Source organism: Periplaneta americana, chromosome 5, assembly GCF_040183065.1.
Source record: "Periplaneta americana isolate PAMFEO1 chromosome 5, P.americana_PAMFEO1_priV1, whole genome shotgun sequence".
NCBI lineage: Eukaryota > Metazoa > Arthropoda > Insecta > Blattodea > Blattidae > Periplaneta > Periplaneta americana.
The window spans coordinates 120,506,566-120,533,646 of record NC_091121.1 but is presented as its reverse complement, the minus strand read 5'-3'; the positions used below and the strand labels follow the sequence as shown (position 1 = coordinate 120,533,646).

Genomic DNA, 27,081 nt, shown 5'->3' with positions numbered 1-27,081 from the left:
AAAATAAGTTTCCTGAAAATTTTACTTTTATGCATTTAGGGACTTTTGAAAAAACGCTCCTGAATTTTATACTGCCAAATTTTTCAATAGTAATATTTTCTTACTCAATGAACAACTGCCTAACTTAAATAACATGTTATTTAGGTTGGCCAATAGAATTTCTCCCTACTTTAACTTGCATCCCCCTCCACTTACATCATAATGTTGTCTTTTCATAAGTCGATAAATTCAGTCAACATCACATAATCGTCTATGCAGCGTCACACACCTTCATTTGATTATTCTATGTAAGTTATATTCCATTCTACTCATTAGATAACAGTTCACTCTTTTTTTTTTTTTAATTTTTATTTCATTAAATCTCCTTCATTGAAATTTTCAGATATTAAAATGCTTTCATAATCTTGCACCGTGATGACTGGGCTACAAACACTACCCTATTTAACTCTGTAACCTTATGTATTCATATCAAATATTGTAACTTTTAAAGCTTTATATTTCAACATTATGTTATGCCAATTTTAACTTAAGGACTTTGCAAAATTTTTCATAAGTCACATTCAACACACTGAATTTTAATTTGTAAATAATTGCACATCTTAACAATTTGTTTTATTGCAACTCTATGTTTGAGATGTTTGTTGTATGTTATCGTTTTTTATCAGTATTCACAGCTATCTTCACATACTCTGTAAGGTTATATCATATGTTTTACGTTCATACAACTTGATATGTGTCATCCCTCAGACCTGATGATGCCACACATGGCAAAAGTGCTAGTCATATTTAACTTATAATTATGACCTAATGTTTTATTTGTATAACCATTAGGCATAATAAATTGTGACAGTTATTGAAGGATTTACAATTATTATTATACATTTAGCTTGTCGGACCAATAATGTCTTGTAAAGAGTGTTTTGTGTTCAGTATGTGATGAAGTAATTTAATTTCTTGAATGACGTTGCAATCTTGTGTGTGTTTTTGTTTTCGTATGTTAGTGTGATGTATCTTTTATGTTAATGTGTTTGTGTTGTATTCCTATGTTTTTTGTAATTCTGTTTTGTCTTTCTTATTATGTTGTTTATTATGTTAGGGTTGTATCCATTTTCTTGTGCTATGTATTTGATTGTTTTTTAACTTTTCTTTGTAGTCTTGTTGGCTCATTGGTATATTGAGTAGTCTGTGTACCATTGCTCGGAAAACAGCTTGTTTGTGTTGTGTTGTGATTGGATGTGTTGTGTATGTGTGTTGTTGTTGTTATTGTGGGTTTTCTGTAGATTTTGAATGTGTGTTTGTTGTCAACTTTTGTTACTGTGATATCTAGAAAATTTATGGATTTGTTGCTTCCAATTTCTAATGCGCAGTGTAGCTTTGGGTGTGTTTTGTTTATATGTTGATATAGGTCTGTCTTTTGTTTCCTTTATATAGTATTAGTATGTCGTCTATGTCTATGTGTCATGGCGGATAGTGAATAGACGCATCACGAACGCTCCCGAGTTGCAACTCTACAGTAGGTGTTCTGAGTGTTAGTAGTATTATATTTTCATTCATTATTTTGTGTTCTGCTGTTACGGTGTTATCTTAATCATAATGTCACAGAAAAAAAGCATAAAAATTGATGATTTGGAGGAAAGTGTCAAGCGCGTGGTGAAGGAATCTTTACAAGATGTCGCAACCCTGCAAGTCCTTACCAACCTCATCAGAGAAAGTGTTACCAACGCAGTTGTAGCGGAGCTGCAAAAAACGATTGAGGATAACAACAAAGTTATTAGTGATCTCAAGTCAACACTAGAGACTCGCGATAAGAAAATTGAGGCGCTTGAAAACAAAATCGACGATCTCGAGCAATATCAGCGTCAACAGTGCTTGAGAATATTTGGCGTGGCAGAGGAAGCGACAGAGGACACTGAAAAGATCATTATGGAGGTGGCACAACGGATCAATGTGGACGTCCAACCTCACGACATAGACAGAAGCCATCGAGTGGGCAGGCGTGACATTAAATAATAGGCCATGGCCTATTATTGCTAAGTTTGTGTCATACCGCAAGAGGAGTGAAATGTTTAGTAATAAGAAGAGGCTCAAAGGCAGTGGTGTGACGCTGAGTGAAGATCTAACGGCAATGCGACACAACATCCTGAAGGAGGCAATTACGAAGTTCGGACTGAACAACGTGTGGACATTAGATGGCACAGTCATAGTGAACATCGATGGAACCAAGAGACGTGTGACCCGCAGCTGTGAGCTCAACATGTAGATGTCGGGAGTACACGTGACACAAGGTCTAGTTCTGAATTATTCCTTACTAGACTTACTTCATCTTCTTAGACTATTAATGCTAGATTTAAGTACATTTTAAGAATTTTAAGTTTTAAATTTAATTTTAGATACTAGTCGTTGTTTCCCAAGTAACCAGCTTCTAGTTACTTTGTTTCTTAGTTTTTATATTGGCAATATTGACTTAGTTAACTGGAATGTTCCGACTACCCCTGATGCAAGCAATCCCTTCTCCAACTTTCCCCTCCCACTTAGCAGTTCTTTAGACCACACTGCCAGCTCTAGTGACCCGTTATTTTCCCTACACCCAACAACCTCGGACCTGCTGAGACGGTCATTCACAGCTCTTCCAACCTCACTAAAAATCTCTCACGTCAATAGTCAGAGTCTCCTTTGTCATTTCCATGAATTTCATTCAATCACCCTTCAAATTAGTGTGATTTTAGTAAGTGAATCCTGGCTGAAGCCAACCTTACCGTCGTCCCTTGTGAAGTTAGATGGCTACACTCTTGTTCGAAATGACAGAGTAGGCAAGGGAGGTGGAGGCGTAGCCGCTTACATGAGAAATGAACTGCAACATAGGGTTATATGCCAGTCCGCTTCTGAATACTGTGGTCGTCCAGAATTCCTTTTTATTGAAATTCAAACTAGCGTACAGAAATGTCTGATATGTGTTATATATAAAGTCCCTAAAATCGGTTATCTCTGTGATCTTGAAAATGCTCTTATCGACACTCTACCTTGTTATGAACACGTCATTCTTATGGGTGACCTCAACACTGACCTCATTATTAATTCTACCTCTGCCACACAGCTTAAAAATATGTTCCATTCTTGTAATATGTCTGTTCTCCCCCTTCAACCTACACACCATACCAGCACATCAGATACTCTTCTAGACTTAATTGTAACATCGCAGCCACAGAGAATACTGAAACATGGACAGTTACCTGTTCCTGGGTTATCTGCATATGATTTAATCTTTGCTGAATACTCATTGCAGTGCCCGAAAAAAACCTCTAAAATTTTAACGTACAGAGCCCTAAAAAATATAGATGTTACAAAGCTCACAGACGACGCCATTCAACTTCCCTGGAGTTCTATCTGGAACTTACGCACCGTAGACGAAAAAATCTTTAGTATTGCAGTTGTATGATAAACACGCACCTACAAAAACAAAGCGTCTGAAGCGCTGTCATGCACCATGGCTCACCGAATCAATTCGTGATCACATGAGTAGAAGAGATGAAGCCTTTCGTAAATTTAAACGCAATAAAACTGATGAAAACTGGCAAATATACAAGCAATTTAGAAATAAAACCACACAAATGATACGTAACTCCAAACTCTGACACACCCATAGCCTAATCGAGCCGTCCACAAATGCACGTGAACTATGGAACAACTTACGACAAATGGGGATAGGACAGAATAAGACGCCAACGGATCCCATCAAGATTCCTCTAGATGTACTTAATGACCATTTTACATCCGCTTCCACTTCACATCCCAATATTGACCTGAAACAACAAGCCATAGATGAACTTTCAACCGCTCCTATCCCAGACCGCGACAAATTTTATTTCACTAATGTCACTGATCTAGACGTAAAAATAGCACTACAAAGGATTAAAACTAAAGCTCAAGGCACAGATCGCATTAATATTTTGATGTTAAATTTGATTTTAGATATAATTCTCCCTACCTTGTCTCACATTTTCAATGCTTCCCTCATCACCTCTACCTACCCACAACAATGGAAATACGCCCTCGTTCATCCACTCCCTAAAACCGCCAAACCAATGACTGCAAATGACTACAGGCCAATCAGCATTCTTCCCACACTGTTGAAGGCCCTAGAACGCATTGTTTACAAACAGCTGACTGCTTACCTTGGTACACACAATCTATTGGACGCCTGTCAATCAGGTTTTAGAAATAGCCATAGTACGACTACTGCTCTACTCAAGATCTCTGAAGACATTCGTGAAGCTATAGACAGACGTGAAATTACTGTATTGACACTAATTGACTTCAGCCGAGCTTTTGACACTGTCGACATTGACATATTGATTTCAAAGCTGAGACAAATGCATCTTTCTGAGAGTGCAATCACATGGATGGACTCCTACCTTCGCAACCGCCAGCAATGTGTATATCATGATAATCGTTCTTCTTCTTGGCGACACGTGAGAGCAGGTGTCCCTCAGGGGTCTGTACTAGGTCCTTTGCTTTTCACTCTATATATTAATGACATTTCTTCAGTTCTGGAGCACTGCCGATATCATTTGTATGCGGACGACCTTCAAGTATATATACACTCTCGGCCTGATACTCTTAATGAACGTTTGTCGAGCCTCAATGATGATCTTTTGTCAATTAATAATTGGGCAAGAAAATTTGGGCTAAATATCAATCCAGATAAAACCCAAGCCATTCTCTTGGGACAGCAAAGGCTTTTATCCTCTATTAATATGAGCACCCTTCAGCCTTTCTCTCTCAACAACAAAATAATTTCTTTCAGTGCTACTGTAAAAAACCTCGGCATCTATTTCGACTCTAATATGAACTGGAATACGCAAATCAGATATATCTGTAGAAAAGTTTTCTCTATCATGCATTCTTTGAAACCCCTGAAAAATTTCCTTCCTACTAAACTAAAACAAATTCTAGTACAGACCCTTGTAATGCCTCACTTTGACTATTGTGATGTTTTATATAGTGACCTAAGTGCTGAACTTTCTCAAAAACTTCAACGTGTACATAATGTCTGTGTCTGATTTATTTTCAATATCCGCCGACATGATCATATATCGGAATATTTTCTACGACTCTCCTGGCTCTGCTTGCAAGATCGACGATTAGTACATTCTCTTTGCCTGCTATATCGAATTATACATGATTCCATACCCAACTACCTTGCCTCTCGGTTTACTCTCCTAGCTTCACATCATAATCGTAATACACGTTCACAGCACAATCTATTGCTATCAATACCACGTCATCAGACATCTCTGTACTCAAGTTCTTTCTCAATAGCCATGGCCCGCTCATGGAATTCACTGCCGCTGGAAATCAGGAGTAGTCTTAGTCCCCAGTTGTTTAAAATTAGGTTGTTTAGAAATATTTTAAATGCACAGAACTAGTTTTTAGGTATAATTTTTATTTATTATTATTGTTATTATTATTATTATTATTATTATTATTATTATTATTATTATTATTTTACACAGCCATTACTTTATTTTTCCATTAACACTAATATCTAGGTAATTGTCATTGTCTCAATGTAACACGTGCTGTGCTGATCATACTAATTGTACTGTTCCTTTAGTTGTGAGATTATATTCATATGTACTAATTCTTTTTTTTTTTCTTTTAACTTAATACTTGTATACTAGAATGTATTTTTCTGTTTGTGATTATGTATTCAGTCTCTTTTTTTTATTACATATATATTTTTTTATTATTGTTATTTCAAAGTTAATACTGATTGTGTATATGTATTCAATCTCTCTTTTCTACTTAATTATGTTTATTATTATTTTTAAGTTCATATTTGTATACCGGTATGTATTTTTTCTGTATGTGATTTGATCCTGGTTGAGTGGAAGAAAAGGCCTGATGGCCTTAACTCTGCCAGGGAAAATAAAACTATTATTATTATTATTATTATTATTATTATTATTATTATTATTATTATTATTATTATCTGTGCCAATATAGATGTTGTCTGCATATTTGTTGTCTTTGATTAGTATATATGTTTGTTCTATGTTGTGTAAGAATATTTCTGCTAGTATGCTGGATATGGGTGATCCCATTGGTAAGCCTTCAGTTTGAGTGTAATATCTGTTGTATGTGAAGTAGTTTTATTTTGTGATTGTGTCTGTAATGTGGATGATTTCTTCAATATGTTCTTGCGGTCTGTTGTTTTTGAGCATCTGTTCTAGTAACTGTAGTGTATCCTTTATGGGTACCTTCACACCCCAAATTTCTTTGTAATTATATGAGAAATAAAAAAACAATGAAAATATGTAAACTGAAATAATTAGCAACAAATATAAGAAAATATATAATATATCAGCATTTTTACATAAGCAATTAGTGGGTCAGTGGAATGCATATCTGTTAGAACAACCCCACGTACCACAAGATGACATACCACTGAAATATAGCATACAACATATATGCAAGTCTACTAAACAATAGATTGTCTAGGATAATCGAGGATAAATTAAGTAAGCTAAAAACAGGATTTAAGGCCATGTAGATCAACAATTGATAATATTTTATATCGAAACGAATTTTTGAGAAATCCTACGAATATAACATTAGTTTACACAATATATTTCTAGACTTCTCTCATGCATTGGACTCGGTATATTGAAATAAAATAATAGTCTGTTTAAAGTTCAATTAAACTTCATTTAAACTAATAAAGTTAATTGCATTAAAATTAAGTGACAACAAAGTAAGACTGAAAATAAATAACTACCTCAGTGAAGAATTCAAAATTGAATCAGAGTTAAACAAGGAGACATCCTATCTGCTACCCTATTTAGTATTTTAATAGATACTGTGCTAAAACAACTGGATTTAAGAGGTAATATTTCTACAAGGCTAAACACTGTGTAGTCTATGAGGACGACATAGTACTAATGGACAGAACCAAAAAGTCTTTAACTGAAATTTATGAACAACTAAAGTATGGATCCTTACAATATGACCTAGTAATAAATATACAAAATATCTAGAATATATCAGAAATAAAAATAATCTAGACAATTTATTGATTAATAACGAACAGATTAAACAAATTAATTATTTTAAATATGTAGGCACAACAGTGAACGGTAATAACTCCAATAAGAAAGAAATCGAAGGAAGAATAATATCAGGAAATAAAGTCTATTAGGTACACAAATTAAGATCTGTTCAAAAGTAAATTATCTAAATTTTAAATGATGCTCGCAACTCCTGAGGTTATACAGCAGCGTGCAAATTAATCCGAACGCGACATATTTTTACATTTTCTGTCATTGTTGGCCTCACAGCTGCTCATACCACTTTAATTGACATCTGCGGTACGTTTAATTCCATTGTTGAAGGTCTGTCATTATTTTTTTTATAATATGTGACATTTTGCCTGTCGTTTTGTACTTATAAGCATTTCAGTTGTGTTGACGACTTAATACTGCAATCCTGTGTACATTCTGTCGTCTTCACAAATGGATACAACTCCACGAAAACGGTCTAAAATTATAACATTAGCAGAGCATTCTTCTATGACACAGAGGCAAATTGTTTCAGAATGTCACATCGGTTTGGCTACTGTTAATTCGATCATAAAATGATACAGGGAGACTGGATCCATCACACACCCAGAAAAAAGGAAACTGTGGCCGGAAAAGGAAGACTTCACCTGCAGATGATCGTTTAATTGTCAGGAAAAGTAAATTAAATCCTAGACTAACTGCTGTCGACTTAACCCGCGAGTTAATGGCTACCACTGGGGCGAATATTCACGTCACAACAGTGCGGTGTAGGCTTTTGGAAGCTGGACGAAGGGCTCATAAGCCTATTAAGAAGCAACTGCTAACCCCTGTTATGTGCAAAAAACGCTTAATGTGGGCAAAATACATCAACACTGGACAGTGAATGACTGGAAAAATGTACTTTTTTCCGATGAGTCTCATTTCGAGGTCCACGGCCACCGTGTTTCTTACGTATGGAAAGGATCCGAAAAAGTAACAGCAGCTCATCTCCAACAAGCACCAAATACTCCCCTAAAGTAATGTTTTGGGGTTGTTTTACACATGAAGGGCCTGGAGCATTAATACCTATCAAGCGAATGATGAATTCTGACAAATATATTCACTTATTGGAGACCAGAATCGTACCCCAGCTGCAAAAATCATTTCCGATGGCAGAGGTGTGTTCCAACAAGACCTGGCACCATGCCATACATCTCGAAAAACTGCAGAATTCTTCAACAAGAAGAATATTCAGGTACTCCCCTGGCCAGGCAACTCACCAGACATCAACCCCATTGAGAATTTGTGGTCAATTTGCAAAAGAAGAATGCAAAAAATGGATTGTTCTACAAAGGAGAAGATGATTTCTGCCCTCATTTGTGTATGGTTTCGCGATGAAGAAATGAAGAATATTTGTGGGAAATTAGTGGAATCCATGCCAAATCGTCTCAGAGCTGTTATTAGGAACAAGGGAGGCCACATAGATTACTGAGGTATGTCTTAGATCCTTTTTTTATCCCGTTTGAGTGTTTTTGCATAAGTAATTACGTTGTTCGGATTAATTTGCACGCTACTGTATGAGCGTCGCTGGTGTGCCAGAAATTTTGTCCCGTAGGATTTACATGCCAGTAAATCTACTGACATGAGCCTGTCAAATTTAAGCACACTTAAATGCCATCAACGTGGACTGGGATCGAACCTGCAACCTCGAGCACAGAAGGCCAGCGCTATACCAACTATGCTACACAGGCCGACCAATTATTATTTAGAAAAGCAAAATTGAGGTTATACAATACCATAATAAGACTTATAACATATGTGTGTGAAGCACTTGTACTTAAAGAAGCAGGTACCCAAAAATTATTAATATTTGAAAAAAACTATTGAGGAAAATATATGGGCCAATCAAAGAGAGGGATGGAAGTTGGAAAGTTTGGAGACATAATGAAATATATATACTAAATAAAATTGGAAACATTATTAATGTTATTAAATCACAAAAATAAAATGGTTCGGCCATATAATCACAATGTCAAATGAAAGATTAGTCAAGGAAATATTTAAATTCACTGGTTGAATATATATATATATATATATATATATATATATATATATATTCACTGGTTGAGTGGAAGAGAAGGCCGAATGGCATTAACTCTGCCAGTTAAAATAAACCATTATTATTATTATTATTATTATTATTATTAAATGGAAACTAATAGGAACAAGAGTACAGGGAAGACCAAAAATCAGATGGGAGGATATTATAATAAATGAGCTGAAAGAAATGAAGATTAAAAATTGGAAGGTTTATATACAAGATAGGAAAGAATGGAGGAAAATTGTAGAGTACCGGTAGGCCAAAACATTCTGCAAATGAAATTGGAGAGCCCAAGAAGAAGAAGAAGAAGAAATGATATTTAACCCTTGCAGTGAATTTTGGTGAAGTCCGGAGGGCCTAATTAGTCAAATTCACTCTTTTCACCTCCACGCTGGGGGACCCCATCTCCTGGGATCTTTTAAGATGCAGAAGAAGACATCAGATGGGTCATTCCATATCAAATCAACAAGGCGCTCAACCCGACCAACTCAGATTTCTTTCAAAATTTGAGAGTTTGTTTTACCTGCCGAGCTAACTAAAACTGCCGAGTTTCATATGTCCTGTGCTTTTCGTTTTGTCAGTGACGTTTCAAACATGAAGAAAAATCATGTTTTTGTAAGCACGCCGCTTCAATTAAAATTATATATCTCAACAACGTCTCCAGATAAATTTACAAAAATTGAGTGATACATTCTTAATATGTGATAGTTTTTATTGCTTATATTGTTTTCTGCATGTATTCAATTACACTAAAAAAACATGGTGAAACAATTTTCATATATTCATATTTAAAAATGCGGGGGTTCTATTTTAAGGAAAAAAATATATAGTACGCCTCAATTAGTGATATAATGAACTCATAAGTTTCAACTTGGAATCATCATAGGTTACAAAGATAAAAATTATTATGTCACTGCAAGCGTAAGCTAACCGTATAAGTCGTGATAATTATGTCCCACACATTCGTTGTATTTAATTATATTTGATCATATTCTTGATTGTCACTATGTAATTTAACTTGTACATAATTAGAATTTTTTTAATTATCACCGCAAATAAATTATTGTCACATGGATTTTGTTAAACCTGAAGTTCTGTAAGAAATGCTTACCTTTCATTGCTGAAATGAAATAGCCTGATCATCTTTCCAGACAGGATGCTGAGTTGTTTCAGCTGCAATTTAAAACTGCTTAGCAAGTATAATACCCATCCTAAACAGCAGGACTGTATGAAACTTGTGTTCCAGACACTGCGGTGGATTTTGTAAATCGAAGAGCAAGCATTTTTTCCTCTTCAGTATAGCTTTTTTCAGTCACATAAACGATATTAGCCTAATGTTTGGGAGATGATACCTTGTCCAGTCGTACAATTCCCTAGGTGTACTTATTTATCGGATGGTCTCTGCAAACTAGCACAAACCACAAACCTTTCAAGTGTCCCATCTACAACGTCGCATGCTCTTTTGCCATGCGATATGCAAAATTAATGCAATTCTGTTGGAAATCCAAAATCTTCTTCATGTAATGTGAGGTTCAGGAAATTTTTTCCTATTTTTATACTGAGCAGAGAAACCTTCGGAGAAATACATAATTTTTGTGGTCAATTACAGATGTTTGTTTTAATGACTCCATTAGATATTTTTTAAACAGATGTACAGCTATTTCGGGCAGTGTGAAATTATTACCAGATTTTTAATAGAGACTGTATCGGATGACGATTCATTATAATATATTACGAAAGTATGATTGGTTGTCTGCACATTAGTCCTGTGATATGACTTTCATCCTGGATTACGAAATAATAGTTTTCAGCGAAGTCGCATAACACAACAAGCTGGCATGGCTGTAGAAATGATTTAATATCACGTAGCAACTTACTTTGTTCAGATGATATAAATGAGTGAGTCAGTAAATCACCAAGTTTCTCCAAGAGACAGTCGAAAAATTTGTCTGTGGGTTTCATTATGGTCTCAAGCGTTGATCGGTCAGTCGTCATCCACTGCTTGTAGGTCACTGATTCACTGAAGTTTTATTCGAAACATTTCCCTAAACCCTCCCTTATTTTGAATGGTTCAGGACATTCTGTACATTTCCTGAACAAGCATTTTATATGAGGAGGATTGCACACCATAGTAGCCAAGAAATGTTGATAAGTTGGAAGGTATAAACAAAAATTTTCTAGAAATCCACATAGACCTGAAACTTTAATAAATTGCTTCCGGCATAAGTTCTACATTCTGATAAGGACACAAACACAGACAGTATAGTTCCACTAACTCCAGCTAGAATACAATTTCTTGGTCTAAGAGCTGAAAATTTGGAATATATTACCTTCATTTCAGGGTTAGAATTTTTAAACACTGCATATAATTCATTTCTGCTCATGTGATTTATTCCCTGATTCTTTAATCACAACAAATATTTCTTATCAGGCATCATTCTGCTTATCTCGTCAGAACAACAGAATTCTTTAACTTTACCGGCAACAGCCGCGAGCAAGGGTTTTCCAGGTTTCGGATTTGGTGAACACAAAATTCCCTTTCCCTTTGCCAGGACTTTGGCTTTCCGAATTATGTATTCGAAAGCTGAAAGAAACTCTTTTTTTATATTATTTACGCTCCAGCTTTTAGGCAGTAGTGTTAAAATGGTGATTTTCTCACTTTTACCTGAAGTTTGAAAATTTTCCTGCAACTGAGACAAAATTTCAGAATCAGGACTTGATGAAGGTCCTGGTTCCTCGGCATCTTTAATATCGAAGAATTTATCTTTTACAATATTTTCATATTTCTGTCTCTTATATTTCTCTTGTTGTAGCCTTTTCTGTTTAATAAGGAACACACCTTGGTCAAAAAGACTTGTATTTAATGAACTTACATTTGCTGTAGAATCGATGTATTCTTCATTACTAGAGTCATTCTGAGGATTCTGCGTAATAGCATCATATTATATTTTTATTCCTTTGAGACACATAGCGCACACATTTTGTTCCTGTTTTAAATCAGGTAATACATTAAGCATCCACGATATAACACTTCTTAAAGTTTTCCTCTAATTACACTGCCCTGATTTCTCGAAGGGATTGCAGCAAACATAGGCCTATAACTTAAAACGCGACTCCATTAGTCCATCGCACAAAACTACCACATACTACAAAAACTAACGACACTGCACTTGAAACAGATCGCTGGTTTTGTATAAATTGAAGACTGTACAAACTGCCACTCATGACGGCCTGACTGATCGACAACGCAGATAAGACAAGTACGAACTCGCATGCATGCAGTGTTGGTGTAAGATGGCTTTAAGTGCTACAAACCAATAAATTGATATATTTTTTTACTGATATTCCTGAAACGATTCCAAAACGAAACTTACACCAAGGGGAGAATACTCTTACCTCTATAACATACATTTTTCGCGAAATAATTTGTGTCCCGCATTTATAAATATTCAATGTAAAAATGTGTTTCATGTGACCATTCAATAAAGAATTCATTACTTTGATGCAAACCCATTTTTATTGAAACGTATGATCCCTTAGCTTTAAAATAAGCCCAAGTTTAAGATTCTACCTCAATTAGAAGAGAAGTTATGAATTATTTTTGTTGACATAGAATGCGACATTTTTACATTTTTTCTCGTATTGACAGAATTGCTGTATGGATATCGTGCATTATTGAGGGCTAAAATTGTACATAATTAATTAACTTAAGGTTCTTTACCATCCCACCAAATTTAATGAAAATCTGAGGTGGTCAGGTTGAAAAGTCCACTTTGTTGTGTTGATTTGACATGGAATGGCTCAGATAACAGAAGACATTAAGATATATGGATCATATGCGGAGACTTAGAGGAAGGCAGAAAATAGGAAAGACTGGAAAATGCTAGGTTTGCAGTAAAAAATTTGCCCTTAGGCAGAAAACTATGAATGAATGAATGAATGAATGGCTTCTGCATCAACATACTTTTGTGCTTGTGTGTGAATCATGTATCAGTAGCTCACCAATACTGACATTAATTTGTCCCTGACCTTGACATCCAGGTGCGGGCATAGGGCATACCTTCTCTTACCTTAATTTGAATAATATGTTGGTCCATGATCATATAAACAAGACTAGAGAAAATATTTATTTTTTATGTGCTAAAAATCAGGAAAATATGTGACAAAAAAGGAAAATATTTAATTACATTTCCATTATTTTATGTGAATATAAACTATATGCAGTACTCTATAAATTATGCTATCTCGCCAACTGCTTAAGAATTACAGTATACAAAGAGGTTCATTCTCAAGCTGTCCATTACAAATGACCAATGATTATCGTGGAATACTGCCTTGTACTGGGAAAAAGAGCACTCTGACAATTGAGAAACAACATGCACTCTGTAGAGACATGTTTATGATTGGAAACGGAAACAAAGGCAGCTGATGTTTATGAAATTATAATCGCTTCCTGAATTAGTGTTATGATAACTTACAAGGCACTTCTAAATGACAGATCAGTGTTTATGTGCAATTTTTTAGTGGTGACAGTTCTTATTGCTTGTGGTGAGAGAGGAGACTGCAGTTCCATAGGTCCACAGATAGACAATACCAGAAACAGTTGTCAGCTGTCACGTGTAAGCAACTGCACTGAATATTCGGGTGATGATTAATCTGAAATGGCGCTTTTGTCAAAATTATTTGATAAACATTTAATTTTTGTGTTTTTGTGTGAATATATGAAAACATGTGTTTACATTAAAAAACTCAAAATATGTGTTTTTATGTGAAATAAAATTTAAAATATATACTCAGGTGACCTTGTCTGAAACTTAGAACACAATTACGGTTTCTATTACAGTTCAAATAAAATATTTATTTACCTAAGAATCCTAGCCCTAGTTATTACCTTCTTTTCTTGAATTACCCAACTTTTATATTATTTCTTAAATCATACAGCACCTTAGCTAAGTCTCAACAATATCTTCTGGTATATAAAAGTAGAAATGTGAAAATTCCAGCACTTTATTCATCAGCAAATGTCATGAGATTTGTGGCCCTACAATCATCTCTTTTGGGAAGCCATGTGAACACTTAATACCCGACTAAAAAGAAGAAAAAAAAAAAGAGAGAGAGAGAACGTGCTGACGATAAATAAACAGCAAAGAACATAGTAGGGAAAATCTGCTCAGCACCTGCTTCGCCCATAGGTTGTGCCATATTACTCAGCTACAGATGCACAGGGAAAAATATGTAAAGGAGGAAGACAAAAGCAGCCATAGAATCTGTGATGGCAGTAGTGTTCAACATAATAGCACAGATTTCATCAATTCAAGGAATTTTATATCATACATTCACTATGCACATTACTGTCATATCTCTGAATGAGAGGATATCACACAAGATTTATGAACTTAGTCACCATGAGAGAATTTACTTATATTGGCTATCATCCTATATTTACAACTCCTCCCCACATCCAAAATTGAATTCTTCACATCACAACACCTCTGATTGAGATTCTGGCTGATATGTACATCTATTATCAGGCAGTACATCTCACTTGACGATATGTGACAGAGGAAGAACAATAATTGTTTGTATACATCTGAAGTCTGATTAGTAAAACGTGTAGCTAATTGGCGATGTATACAATGGAGGAGGAAAAGAACTGGCCACCCTACCCCATTATCTCCTGCTCTAGTTGTCTCATAAGTGGTGCCATGTTGGTATCACTTACGGTGTTTAGACCTGTCTTCAGACAGTTGACTAAACAACAACATCACAACTAACCCACAAGCCAAAAAGCCTTTGAATACTTACTCCAGGTAGATCATCTGTTGTGACACTGCTTATGACTTTTGAGTCTGTTGCAGAAGAGCTCTTGTTCCCTACTGACATCTGAACATGGTGAGATTCTGCACTAGATTTTCTGGCATTCTTTTCTAGACATTCCTTTAATTTTCTGTCTTCTGAGATCACCGATAATAATTGAACAAATGGCCGAAGACAATCAGTACTGAAATTGAATATTCACAAGGTAACTTCTTAATTTCAAAGATGTAATAAAATAAAAACTATGACAGTGTAAATAAAAATTTCTTTCACACACGAACTGCATTATACAGAAACAAACTGAAAGAGATTGTACACAAATAATAACAAATACAGTACATTCATTTCACTGCATGGTTATACAATATTTACCAAAAAGTAATTGAGCACTGTTTCTGCCCCTTTAGAACCTCGTGGTACCACCTCTTGTTGCTATAACAGCAGCCACCCAGTCAGACATGCTCTCCACTGGTTTGTGTAGGATATCCACTGGAATGTGTCGCCATTCCTCTTGCAATATAGCACTCAGTTGGACAATGGAAGTTGGCTGCATCTCCTGAGACCTCAATCGCAGTCCAATTCATCCCAAAGGTGCTCAATGGCATTGAGATCAGGACTCTGTGAAGGCCAGTTCAACCTGTGAACATTATTGTCTGCATACCACTGCATAGTAGCCGCCGAAACATGGGGCCAACTTCCATTGTCCAACTGAGTGCCATGTTGCAAGAGGAATGACGACATATTCCAGTGGATATCTTACACAAACTAGTGGAGAGCATTCCTAACAGAGTGGCTGCTGTTATAGCAACAAGAAGTGGTACCACGAGGTTCTAAAGGGACAAAAACCGTGCCCAATTACTTTTTGGTAGATAGTGTAGATATCAACAAATTATAACAATGGACATAAGATGATTAAGAACACTAAACGAAACGTAACGCTCTGCGACCTAAGCAGTAGAGCATCCTAATCCCTCAGTGAGAGTGAGAGGCAATGCACATCAATACAACAAAGGAAAAGATCTAATACACATTTAATTTCATTTATTGCAATCAACCGATCCTACATCAACAGTGTAGCTTTGAGGTGTGAAACACATAAAAAATTAAACAATATACGAGTAAGCAGTATAATACATAGTAAGCAGATTGATTCAAATTATAAGCATGGCATTGATCAGTTGAGTAGAACAGACCATTCCAACACAGCATTTGAGGGCTAGGGCGCCCAGACACTGCCCTATGTCTGTCCTGGGCGGACCCCCATTCCTCTCTGTCGCTGCGACTGTGGTGGAGTATGAATGCATACGATCATCAACTCTACTCGTCTGTTGGATGATATTCTGCAGGCATTGCTGGATTATGTGTTCCATCAGTCATTCATTCATCCATATGGTGTACTATCGTTTATGCTTAACTGTTTTGAATAAGAATGAAGAGAAAACAGTCGGTTCAGGATTTAACCGCTCTAGGAAGGGCTTGTATCTTGTCTAATCTGACGACAATAATGTTCAATGTTTAATATGTCATATCAATGTACAGACAAAAACGTACAACATTAAGTGTCACTTTGAAGTTAAACATTCCGATACCCATGCTCATATTATTGGCGAAAAGAGGAAGGCATTAATAACGAAACTAAAGGTCGAAATGCATTCTTCTTACGATGAGGTAAATATCATTTCAACTAAGTAAGTATTCTAAGGGCAATATGATTAAATTAATGGTTAGGTTATAGTTTATTTTGAACAGTTGTTAACAATGTATGGGAATTAGTATGAAAACGTTTGTTACACTGTAAAAGGATTTTCTGTCCGTTTAACTATGTAGTGTATGTATTTTTTGTATAGTGACGAAGTCATTAAAAATTAATTTCCCTTTCTTTCGCAGCACATTAAGCCAAGTTCCGAAAGAGCTGTCCATGCTGTCCTAAATATCGCCAAAAGTAGCCGGCAAGAAATGTTTGTAAAGGAGTGCATGATTTCAACTTCAGAGATATTGTGTCCTTTCCTGGTGACATTATTCGAGTCAATTAGTCTCTCTCCAAAAACAATCTGTCACCGCGTGTAGGAACTTTGTAAACATTTTTATGACGCCCTTTTCTGTAAATTTTGAGCAGGCTCCAGTCAAATTCCAAAGAGAATTGATAAGGCTTCAGTGTCGCACAATTTTGAAAGATAGATATTACAATATTCCAGGCGGCCTCGTTGCATTTTATAAGAACTTGGAACAAAAAGAGTTTCTGTTTATCCACGCATTGACATGCAAGTTAATTGTTACGTTTGCCTGTATATACCTTTGCGAACACATATTCTCAGTCATTAACCTGAATAAGAGTAAACCTAGGTCATGTTTGTTCAATGTTGCGTTGGAATCAGTGTTATGCATTCATTCTAGTCAAACAATATTCCCTGATATAGGTGAAACGGAAAGAAATCAAAGAAATGTCATTGTCTTCCTAATTACAGAACAAAAGGACAATTTTATTTTTGTTGTATTATTTTGTAATGGCCAATTGTTGCAATTCTTGAATTCTTCTTATGTGTCATAAAATGTGCCATCCATATATGTACCTCACTGGCTCACTCTACTCCTTGCACGAGTGCAACCCTCTCAGTGATCGGTATTCGATCTCTTTCCCACTCACTTGCTGTCTCCCTCCAGGGCTTGGTATGAGTCCAACGAACCCAGGGCAGCCACGGGGCATCACGGGGGCTGCCCACTTGGAATGGTCTGGAGTTGTTGTTGTTTTCTAATGCCAGGTGTTTGACAATAAAGTCATTTGACCTCTTGCACTCCAATATTTTTCAAAGATATTATCATGGCCAGCCAATGAAACACAGATTTTGAGGTGTTCCGAATCAATTTCTTGGTTTGAGTTGCACAATGGGCAGTTAGGGGACTGATATATTCCAATTCTATGCAGATCTTTGGCCAAACAGTCATGACCTGTTGCCAATCTAAATGCAGCTACAGACAATTTTCGTGGTAAATCCGGAATTAACTGTGGATTATGATGCAGAGAGTTCCATTTTTCCCTTGGGATTGTATTATCAAATTTTGTTTGCTGAAGTCTAAGTATGTAGATTTAATAAATCTTTTCACAGAGTAATACGTAGATTTAGTAACAGGTCTGTAAGTAGCAGTGCTGCCCTGCTTTGCTAAAGCATCCACATTCTCGTTCCCCAGGATTCCACAATGGGATGGTATCTATTGGAATACAATTCTTTTATTGAGTGATATTAATTGAGAGAGCATTTTAGTTATTTCTGCTGTTTGAGATGAAGGTGTGTGTTTAGAGACTATTGATAGAATAGCTGCTTTGGAGTCTGACAATATAACTGTATTCTTAAATTTATTGATGTGGGATAGAAGATTCCTGAGACTTTCACTTATTGCAATTATTTCTCCATCAAAACTTGTTGTTCCATATCCAAGAGATCTATAAAGTGAGAAGAGACAGCACGTAACACCTGCACCAGCACCTTGTTCTCTGGAGATCAAGGATCCGTCGGTGTATAAATGAAGCCAGTTTTGTGGAGGATTCCTAATATTAATTGTCTCTAAAGACAATTATTTCATTATTTTAGTGTTTACTTCTAATTTCAGTATTTCTTCTGTTAAATTTCGATTATACTCTATATTTAATAGAGTTAAAGGGTTTGGTTTAATTTGTAAGTTTTCTTTTAAATTCGGTATATTGATTTTCTGTTTTAATTCTTGAACCATGGATATGAAACTCTGAGTTTTTAATCTACAGAGAGGACTGTATGAATGTCAATTGTTTCCTGGTAATCTGATAAGTTTTTCATATTGAATCAGTGCTTTTTCTTCTATTGTCATTTTGATGCTGTTAATATAATATTAGTGAGGAATCTCATAGAATCTATTGGAGTTGTTTTGATTTGTTTGGTCTGGAGTAGAATGGATAAATATGGACAAATGTTGTTAATTCTAACCTTTTTTTCTAGGCCCTTCAAAAACTCAAGACTAACAGAGGGTAGATGGAGATCTGACTTGTATTGTGTATGAGTATTAATATTATTAATGATCATTCATCAGAAAAAGAATGTACTCACAAGGGTAAGGTCAGTATCTCTAAATGTTTCAAAACTTGTTTACATGGTGTCTCTTATGCATACCTGTCATTATTCTTAGCACTTTCTTTTGCAAAACAAAGATATATTTAGCTTCATACGAGTTTTTCTTGAATATTAATCCATATTTCATTGCACAACGAAAGTATGCAAAGTACTGTATATCATTTTAAGTGTGTTTATATCATCAATAGAAGATAAGGATCTTAATGCATAACAGGCAGAGCTCAATTTAGAAGTAATATATTTATTCTATATGAGAAATAAAGAAAGGGCATTCTCGGTACTGGTACGAAAACCAAACTGTTCTGGTGATATTAGGTCATACTTTACTAAACTCGATAAACTTTTATAATATTTTGAAATTATTGTTAGTAGCTTTTTTTATAGTGTGCCAAAATTTCTTAAGATCACTGGAATGTGTTTTTAATCTATGTGCGTAATATTGGTGCCTCACTGGAAATGTCACTGATGGAGGATTTCGTGTTATTTAAAACTGATAGTAATATATTCTACTATGATTATGTTGTTTTGTTCAGTGGAAATGAAGAAAAATGAAGTATACAGTTCATTAGAACATAATGTGGAAGTTTTGGAAAATACTACAGTATATCGTAAAATATTTCATTTACAGACCTATCTTCTTTTTTTTTGGGGGGTTATTTTACGACGCTGTATCAACATCTAGGTTATTTAGCGTCTGAATGAAATGAAGGTGATAATGCCGGTGAAATGAGTCCGGGGTCCAGCACTGAAAGTTACCCAGCATTTGCTCGTATTGGGTTGAGGGAAAACCCCAGAAAAAACCTCAACCAGGTAACTTGCCCCGACCGGGATTCGAACCCAGGCCACCTGGTTTCGCAGCCAGACGCGCGACCGTTACTCCACAGGTGTGGACTTTACAGACCTATCAAAAGTTTGTTTATAAAATTGTTCACAATATTGTCCTATCAGTATTATTGTTCCAATTGTTTTGTATAAAGTTTATTGTACTATTAAAGTGTATTTGGGCATTAATTAATTTATTGTTTATATGCCTAGCTTAGTATAATGCATCAACCATATACATGCCCTTTCTCGGCATTTAAATGAGTGATGCACATCAATATATGCCACAGCAATATGTATCAACAATGTAAGTGCTGTATCTTGGTGCTTAACTGATTGATGCATGACTATAATGCGATCGTTTCTATTTCGACTAAGTGCAATATTGGAATAACATCCATAATATTGCTTATAACGCACATTTATGAACATAGTATGAATCAGTACATGAAACTTTATTATATGTGTGGTTATCAAGTTCGCAAGAATTAAATATGTTTCCATGATTAAAAATGTTTCAATATCTTCTAACGTGTTTTTCCCGAAACTCCATTTATTAACTTTGGTTAAATAACCAATAATTCAGACAATTTTTTCCTTTTTCCATTCCTGAAATCTGGCAAACCTGTATGTTTAAGTGGGCCCCCCCTTTTTTTTCCTGCTATATACTGGTACTTGTGTTGTATATCATGTATTGTGTTTCTTGTTGTTTTGTTTTTCTATAAAGAAGCCTGTAACGTCTATGTATGTTTATTTTTGGCTAATAAAAATTATTATTATTATTATTATTATTATTATTATTATCATCATCATTAAACTGTAAATTCTGGACTGCCAGTCCTATTTTTGTGAACTTCTGCAAATTTAATTACTTTCTAGCTTGTAACTTGTTTATTTACACTTCTTGGGGTTCATTATGAAGCAACACAATAAGAATCACAGAACACAAATGAAGCAAGCAACACTATAAGAGACAACAATCGACATAAATGCTGCTCATAGCAGTTGAAAGTTTTTAAACTATCAAAAAGAACTAATCACAATCCATTTTTGCATGTTAAAAAGAACCAATCGTAATAAATTAACTCTTTGTTTTAAAACTTTAAGCATGAGAAGTGCATCCAGCATTAAGATTGTATATTACCACAGATAGCATTATTTCCCCTACATATTAGTGTAAAAAATTAGGGTGTGTACATTACATTATATATATATATATATATATATATATATATATATATATAAAGCAAAATACATTAAATAAAAAATATTACTTCTAAAAAAAGAGGCATTTGAAAATTCCTTACAAAATTGAATCCTCAAAATTTTATTTTTAATAAAAAAAAAAGAGGGAGAGGGGGGAGAGAGAGGGGGAGATGCGGAGGGGGAGGGGAGGGGAGGGGATGGGGCGAGAGAAGAGGGGAGTGGAGGGGATGGGGCGAGAGGAGAGGGGGGGAGAGAGGTGATAAGGAATGGGAACGGGAAGGGAGTGGGGGAAGATAGAGTGTGTGTGTGTGTTTGTGTGTATGTGCATGCATGCACGTATGTGTCTAATACTTACCCACTTCACTTGCGTGATTCAGGTTCTGCATATTGCAGATAGACGACAGGACTGCAACCCATTTTCAAGTTGCACACCACTTCAGCGGGCCACCTTATGCATGATGTGTATCTGTGAAGAGTTATGTCGTGTACTAGGATGAGGTGAGTGTATGTGTAAGTGTTCGTGTAAGTATAAGTTAAGTGTAGTTTAGGGAATGGGTGAGAATGATTAAGGTGAGGAAGGGAGAGGGGGAAACCCAGTGCCGGCACGTAGCCTACTCCTGTCAATTAGCACCAAGGAGGCCACCAGGCTTAAAGTCCCCATCCAAATGACGAATTTAGTGATTAAAAGTTGTGCACCACCATTTCTTCAAGTCCCAAGGTAGAAATTTTACATGAAAATTTCTGACCCCGCCAGGAATCAAATCCAGGCCAGCTAGTCTGGAGGCAGACGCGCTACCACAGAGCTAACTTGGCAGACTCCATTATGTACATTATATACCGGTACGCCATTTTATTAGAAGTAATATTTTTGACTTAATGTGTTTTGCTTGGAAATTGACAATGTGATGGCATCTATTATGCCAGTAAGTATGGTAATTTCTTTTTATATGGTACAGATATATATTGCATTATGTACTTCTACCTGCTGCTCTTAAATTTATATTAATTATTGATAGATTTTACATCTTCTTTGAGTGGACCCGATTTTTTTTTTTTTTGCAGGCCCCTGCATTAACAATGCGAGATTTCAACTTGATACGAACATTTTATTAAAATATAACAGACATACCTATATATGCATACACCCAGGGGCGGATGCAGGATTTTTTTTCGGGGAGGGATTTGAGGAGATAGTAAAAATGGAGTAATCTATACTAATAATAAATCTGTAGCCGAAATTTTTCTGGTAATTTTCGATTTTCCAAAAATAATTGGTCCTAACATATATAATTAACCACCCTGAAACCCAAAATCGCTTTTTTGAAAATTTTGTTTGTATGTCTGTCTGTCTGTATGTTTGTTACCTTTTCACGCGATAATGGCTGAACCGATTTCGATGAAAATTGGAATATAAATTAAGTTCGTTGTAGCTTAGATTATAGACTATATGGCATTCAAAATACGTTATTTAAAAGGGGGGTTATAAGGGGGCCTGAATTAAATAAATCGAAATATCTCGCTTATTATTGATTTTTATGAAATATGTTACACAACAAACGTTTCTTTAAAAATGATTTCTGATAAGTTTTGTTCTCTGAAAAATTTTGATAGGACTGATATTTAATGAGATAAATGAGTTTTAAAATTAAAATAACTGTCATCTAAGGCGGTGTATTGAAATAAAAAACAAATGACTTCGTCTATAAGGGGCCTTGGACACAACAATCGAAAGCTATGAAACATAGCCTACAGACAATGTTTCTGTGTTTCTGTGAAGTAATATCAGAAGCTAAATTAACCGATTTGTATGATTAATTATTATTTCATCATTGGAAAGTGTAGTTTCTCTGGATGGACATAATGCTATAATGTTATTACAGTAACTTGTGAGTGAATTGAGGACAGGTAAGATTAAAATAGCTTCTTATGCACAGAAAACTTGATAGGTTATTCTGTATATTCATTTCCTGTATTTCTTATAATAATGTTTATGAACATATTCATTTTTATCTCAGAGAATTAACGAACAACGAGAGTGTATTGATTTAGTATGCAGTAATAGCACATTAGCTTAGCAATCCATTATTTTATAATTCAAATTTTAACTATGCTCAATTGAATCGTGTTAAAATACATAAAATACATCTGCAATAAATGCAATGCAAAAAAAATTGGGTAATGAGCCAAGCAGATTATGTTGCGCTGTTGTAAAAGTTGTTCCTCCTGAGATTCAAGAGCTCCCACAACAAATTAAAAACTTTCTAATTCGAGTACATCCGTTATCAACACACTTTTTCATAATATAATATAATATAAACATAATAATAAATCTGTAGCCAAAATTTTTCTGTTAATTTTCGCTTTTCCAAAAATAATTGGTAATAACAATTAAGAAACATGTTAAAGGAATTGTCATTGCACCAAATGAGTGGTCTCTGGATCAAAATGATCGCATTTTAATATTTTAAATACAATTTAAATTAAGTAACATATTAAACGATTTATCCTTCTATCAAACACGAATGTTCCCTAGATCAAATGTCCTATTTTAATTATGTAATTACTTAATATTTATTTCTAACGGGTGCAGCGGAGCGCACAGGTACGGCTAGTGAGAAATAAGTTTATATACTCACAATTTGTTTCCGAGTCACAAACATTTACAAGTTGGCCTGAGTAGCGTAGTCGGTATAGCCTTCTGTGCTCGAAGTTGCGGGTTCTATCCGATCCTAGCTCGATGGCATTTAAGTGTGTTTAAATGCGACAGGCCTCATATCAGTCGATTTACTGGCATGTAAAAGAAGTCCTGAGGGAAAAATTCCGGCACACCGGCAACGCTGATATAACCTCGGCAATTGCGAGCGTTGTTAAATAAACCATAATTTTTAAATTTTAACATTTACAATGACTGCAATACAAAAACAATGACAGAATGACATTTACAGAAGAAAGTGACGAGGCTTTTTAGACATTTCATCCAGCACTGCATGAGCTTTCACTTCTACATTTTTATATACAGTATATACATCAAGGCCAGTCCATTTAATCTGTCTGCTCCCATCGTGCTCCTCAAGTAAGTCTTCAAATACCGCAATGTTGAGAACGACCATTCTGGTGTTGCTGTATTTACAGGCAACGTGTAGAAAAGTTCAGCGCCTTGCGAGTGCAGGGAAAAATAATTTCATTGCACCTGTTCAAAGATTATATAAAATCAGTAGGTATTAGGTGAAGATTTTTCTGATCAAGGAAATTTCTTCTCCACATCTTCAATTCATTGAAGAAATACTCCAGTGATGCATCAACATCATTGGGCCACTGATTTACTATAGCCTCAACAGCAGTTTCTAAATCTTCATCTGATGCTCGCACTATGTTTTTAGGCAGAAAAGTTTGTATAGACTTTAGGATTCCCTTATGATTTAAAAACCTGTCCTTGAGCTGACTAATGAAATAATCTAAGAAGAGAAGGAAAATTAAAAGCCTAAAATACTCTTCATGAGTCTCTGTCTTGAAGTAAGAACGCTGCGTTTGTCTTCCTGCAGTTCTTGGAATTTAACATTTTAGCAAAGAGAATTTACGTGGAAAACCCTCTAATTCCTATGTACATTCACAAATTAATATTAATATTATTTTTGTTTCTTGTTTCGTATTTTGCTCAAAATTTCGGGAGGGGATATATCCCCTTAATCCCCCCCCCTTGCATCCGCCCCTGCATACACATATTTTTATTATACATTATATGTTTTGGAAGGGGAGTATTTTTGAACATTTCAATTTGTGAGTTTGAAATAACTTCCTGAAATCTAGTTATGCAATATACCAAGTAGAGACAAGAAAATTTTGAACAAAATGCTGTTTTTATCAAAATTTAACTTTTTATGTAGCAGGGCAATTCCATGGTTACAGACTAACATTTATACAACATTAATAAACTTCTATATTCGTGCTTTGCATCTTAAGCACGTGATTTGCCATGAATTTGATATCAATTGGTAGAAAAGAACTTGCGCTTTCAAATAATATGTTTACCTGCTGTATTTTAAGTAGTTTACAAATTCTGGATCATCTTAAACATTTAGTTACAGACTAACAGAGAATGGACAAGATTATTCAATGGTTGAAATAAGTAGAAATTTCACTGTATAAAGTATCTTAGGACATGTGTTTTATACTTCACCTTGTAGAGTACATTCAATAGCAAAGGATACCATATCACATTATCAAAATAGATTACCCGTACATAATATATTTACTGTTATATTTGTTACAGACTAACATTTTTTGTCCACATTGTATTCACCTCAAATAAGTACAACATTTTTATTCAAATAACGACCTAGTTTGAAGATTAAAAAGGAAAACAGTTGTATAAAAGAACTTAAGTGAATATTTACAAGTTGTTCATTAAATGTATTAAATAATGCTATCAAAACTAACTAAACAATATGTAGAGTATAGTACCGTGCATTAATATATTAAATAAACAAACCACTAAAATTACATTAATGTTCTTGAACAAAACACAGATTATACTTTATTCCTATTTACAAAGAGGGTTTTAATGTTCTTGAAGTCACAGTTACTGATCTTGAGATATCGAGACCTTGTAGATGACATTGGATATGGAGGTTCTGATATACAGTAGAATATGTTGTGAGGATCAGCATAAGCAATGTCATTAACTTCCTCAAACTGATTTAGCTCAGGATTCTTCTGATGAAGAAATTGGAACATAATTTTGTCTTCTTCAACAGATATGGTTCGGCCAATAAACCAGTATTGAAATCGTGGCCAATCCACTGCATACCAGTTTTCACATTTGATATGACACACTGGTTCTTTGGAGTTCTCAGTTGGTGTTACTGTTGGATTTACATCATGGAATGCTTCAGTTTTAAAGGCAAACAATGACCCCCTCTTCTTCGGAAATTACTGATATTTTTGCAACGAAGGGTTGTTGTGCCCGGATGCAGTGAAGCTTATGTATGTCAGGGAGTTTCTCAATTCCATTCCACAAAATGTCGAGGTCTTTTTTCTTGTTTTCAATGTCATTTCTGGAAATAAACAAGATGGTTGTCTTCCCTGATATAGCTCTTGCGCATTCCGAAAAAGATCTGGCATCAATGGGATCAAAACAACCTGCTCGCACACTATCAAATACATTCCGTTTCACTGTACCACCTATCCCATCAACTGCCCCTTTGCCATGAGAAGTGGCAAAGAAGTGCCAGTTAATGGGAACTGGAGCAGTAGTCGCCAAAGATAAAGCGAACCGCTGTTTAAAATGTTGAGCAGCTCCGTCAGAAAAAATATTAAGGATTCTGACATTTGGAGAAAAACTTTTAAGTTCATCAACAAGTACATTAACAAATTGTGCATCAGCATACTTGTCATGTGTCATATAGTCAGATACAATCGCATACCTTTTCACCTTATCTTTGTACCAAAAGCATGCTGTGAACAAAGTTACTTGATCATGCGACCAATGTGCACTTTACACCTCATTTTGATGGATGATGCTGTAGTTCTCGCTGAAGTCTACCTGGAGGAGAACTTCAGTATCAGAAGCATTTTCAAGAAGCATTCTAAAATAAGTAGATTGCTTTTTATTCACATAACAATGGAAGATGTACTTTGGTGACATAACAGTTAAAGCTTTAAGTGCATCATTGACAGTAGAATCTTCAATACAGCATTTTATCATTTTGCCTTCACTATCTCTTATCCATTGGTGGTACAGTAGTGGTTCAGAAAGTGTGTCTTCATCTGTGGTAGCTAAAAGTGTTTCGACTTTGCGTGTACATATGCTGCATTTCCTATTGACACACTCAGAATTTCCAATATCACAGACCATGAAATCCGTAATAGGTAAAAGATCTGGATAGAATTTTTTTAAAGCACTTACAAGCAATGCCATGTTCTCGTGATACATGCAGAGACATGCATTTGTAGGGGTCTTGCCTATAGGTAAACAAAACTTTGGCCGTAATTCAAAAAA

The 27,081-nt window shown here is 35.2% G+C and overlaps 1 protein-coding gene across 5 annotated transcripts in view; it reads right to left on the bottom strand.

Moving 5' to 3' along the window:
- Positions 1-27,081, bottom strand: part of LOC138700117 (gamma-tubulin complex component 2-like) — a 233,502-nt gene that overhangs the window by 194,504 nt on the left and 11,917 nt on the right. For all 5 annotated transcript variants that reach the window (XM_069826441.1, XM_069826442.1, XM_069826439.1 and 2 more), the window contains exon 3: positions 14,944-15,139. In XM_069826441.1, coding sequence (XP_069682542.1) covers positions 14,944-15,139 — 196 coding nt within the window. The remainder of the gene's footprint in view (positions 1-14,943; positions 15,140-27,081) is intronic.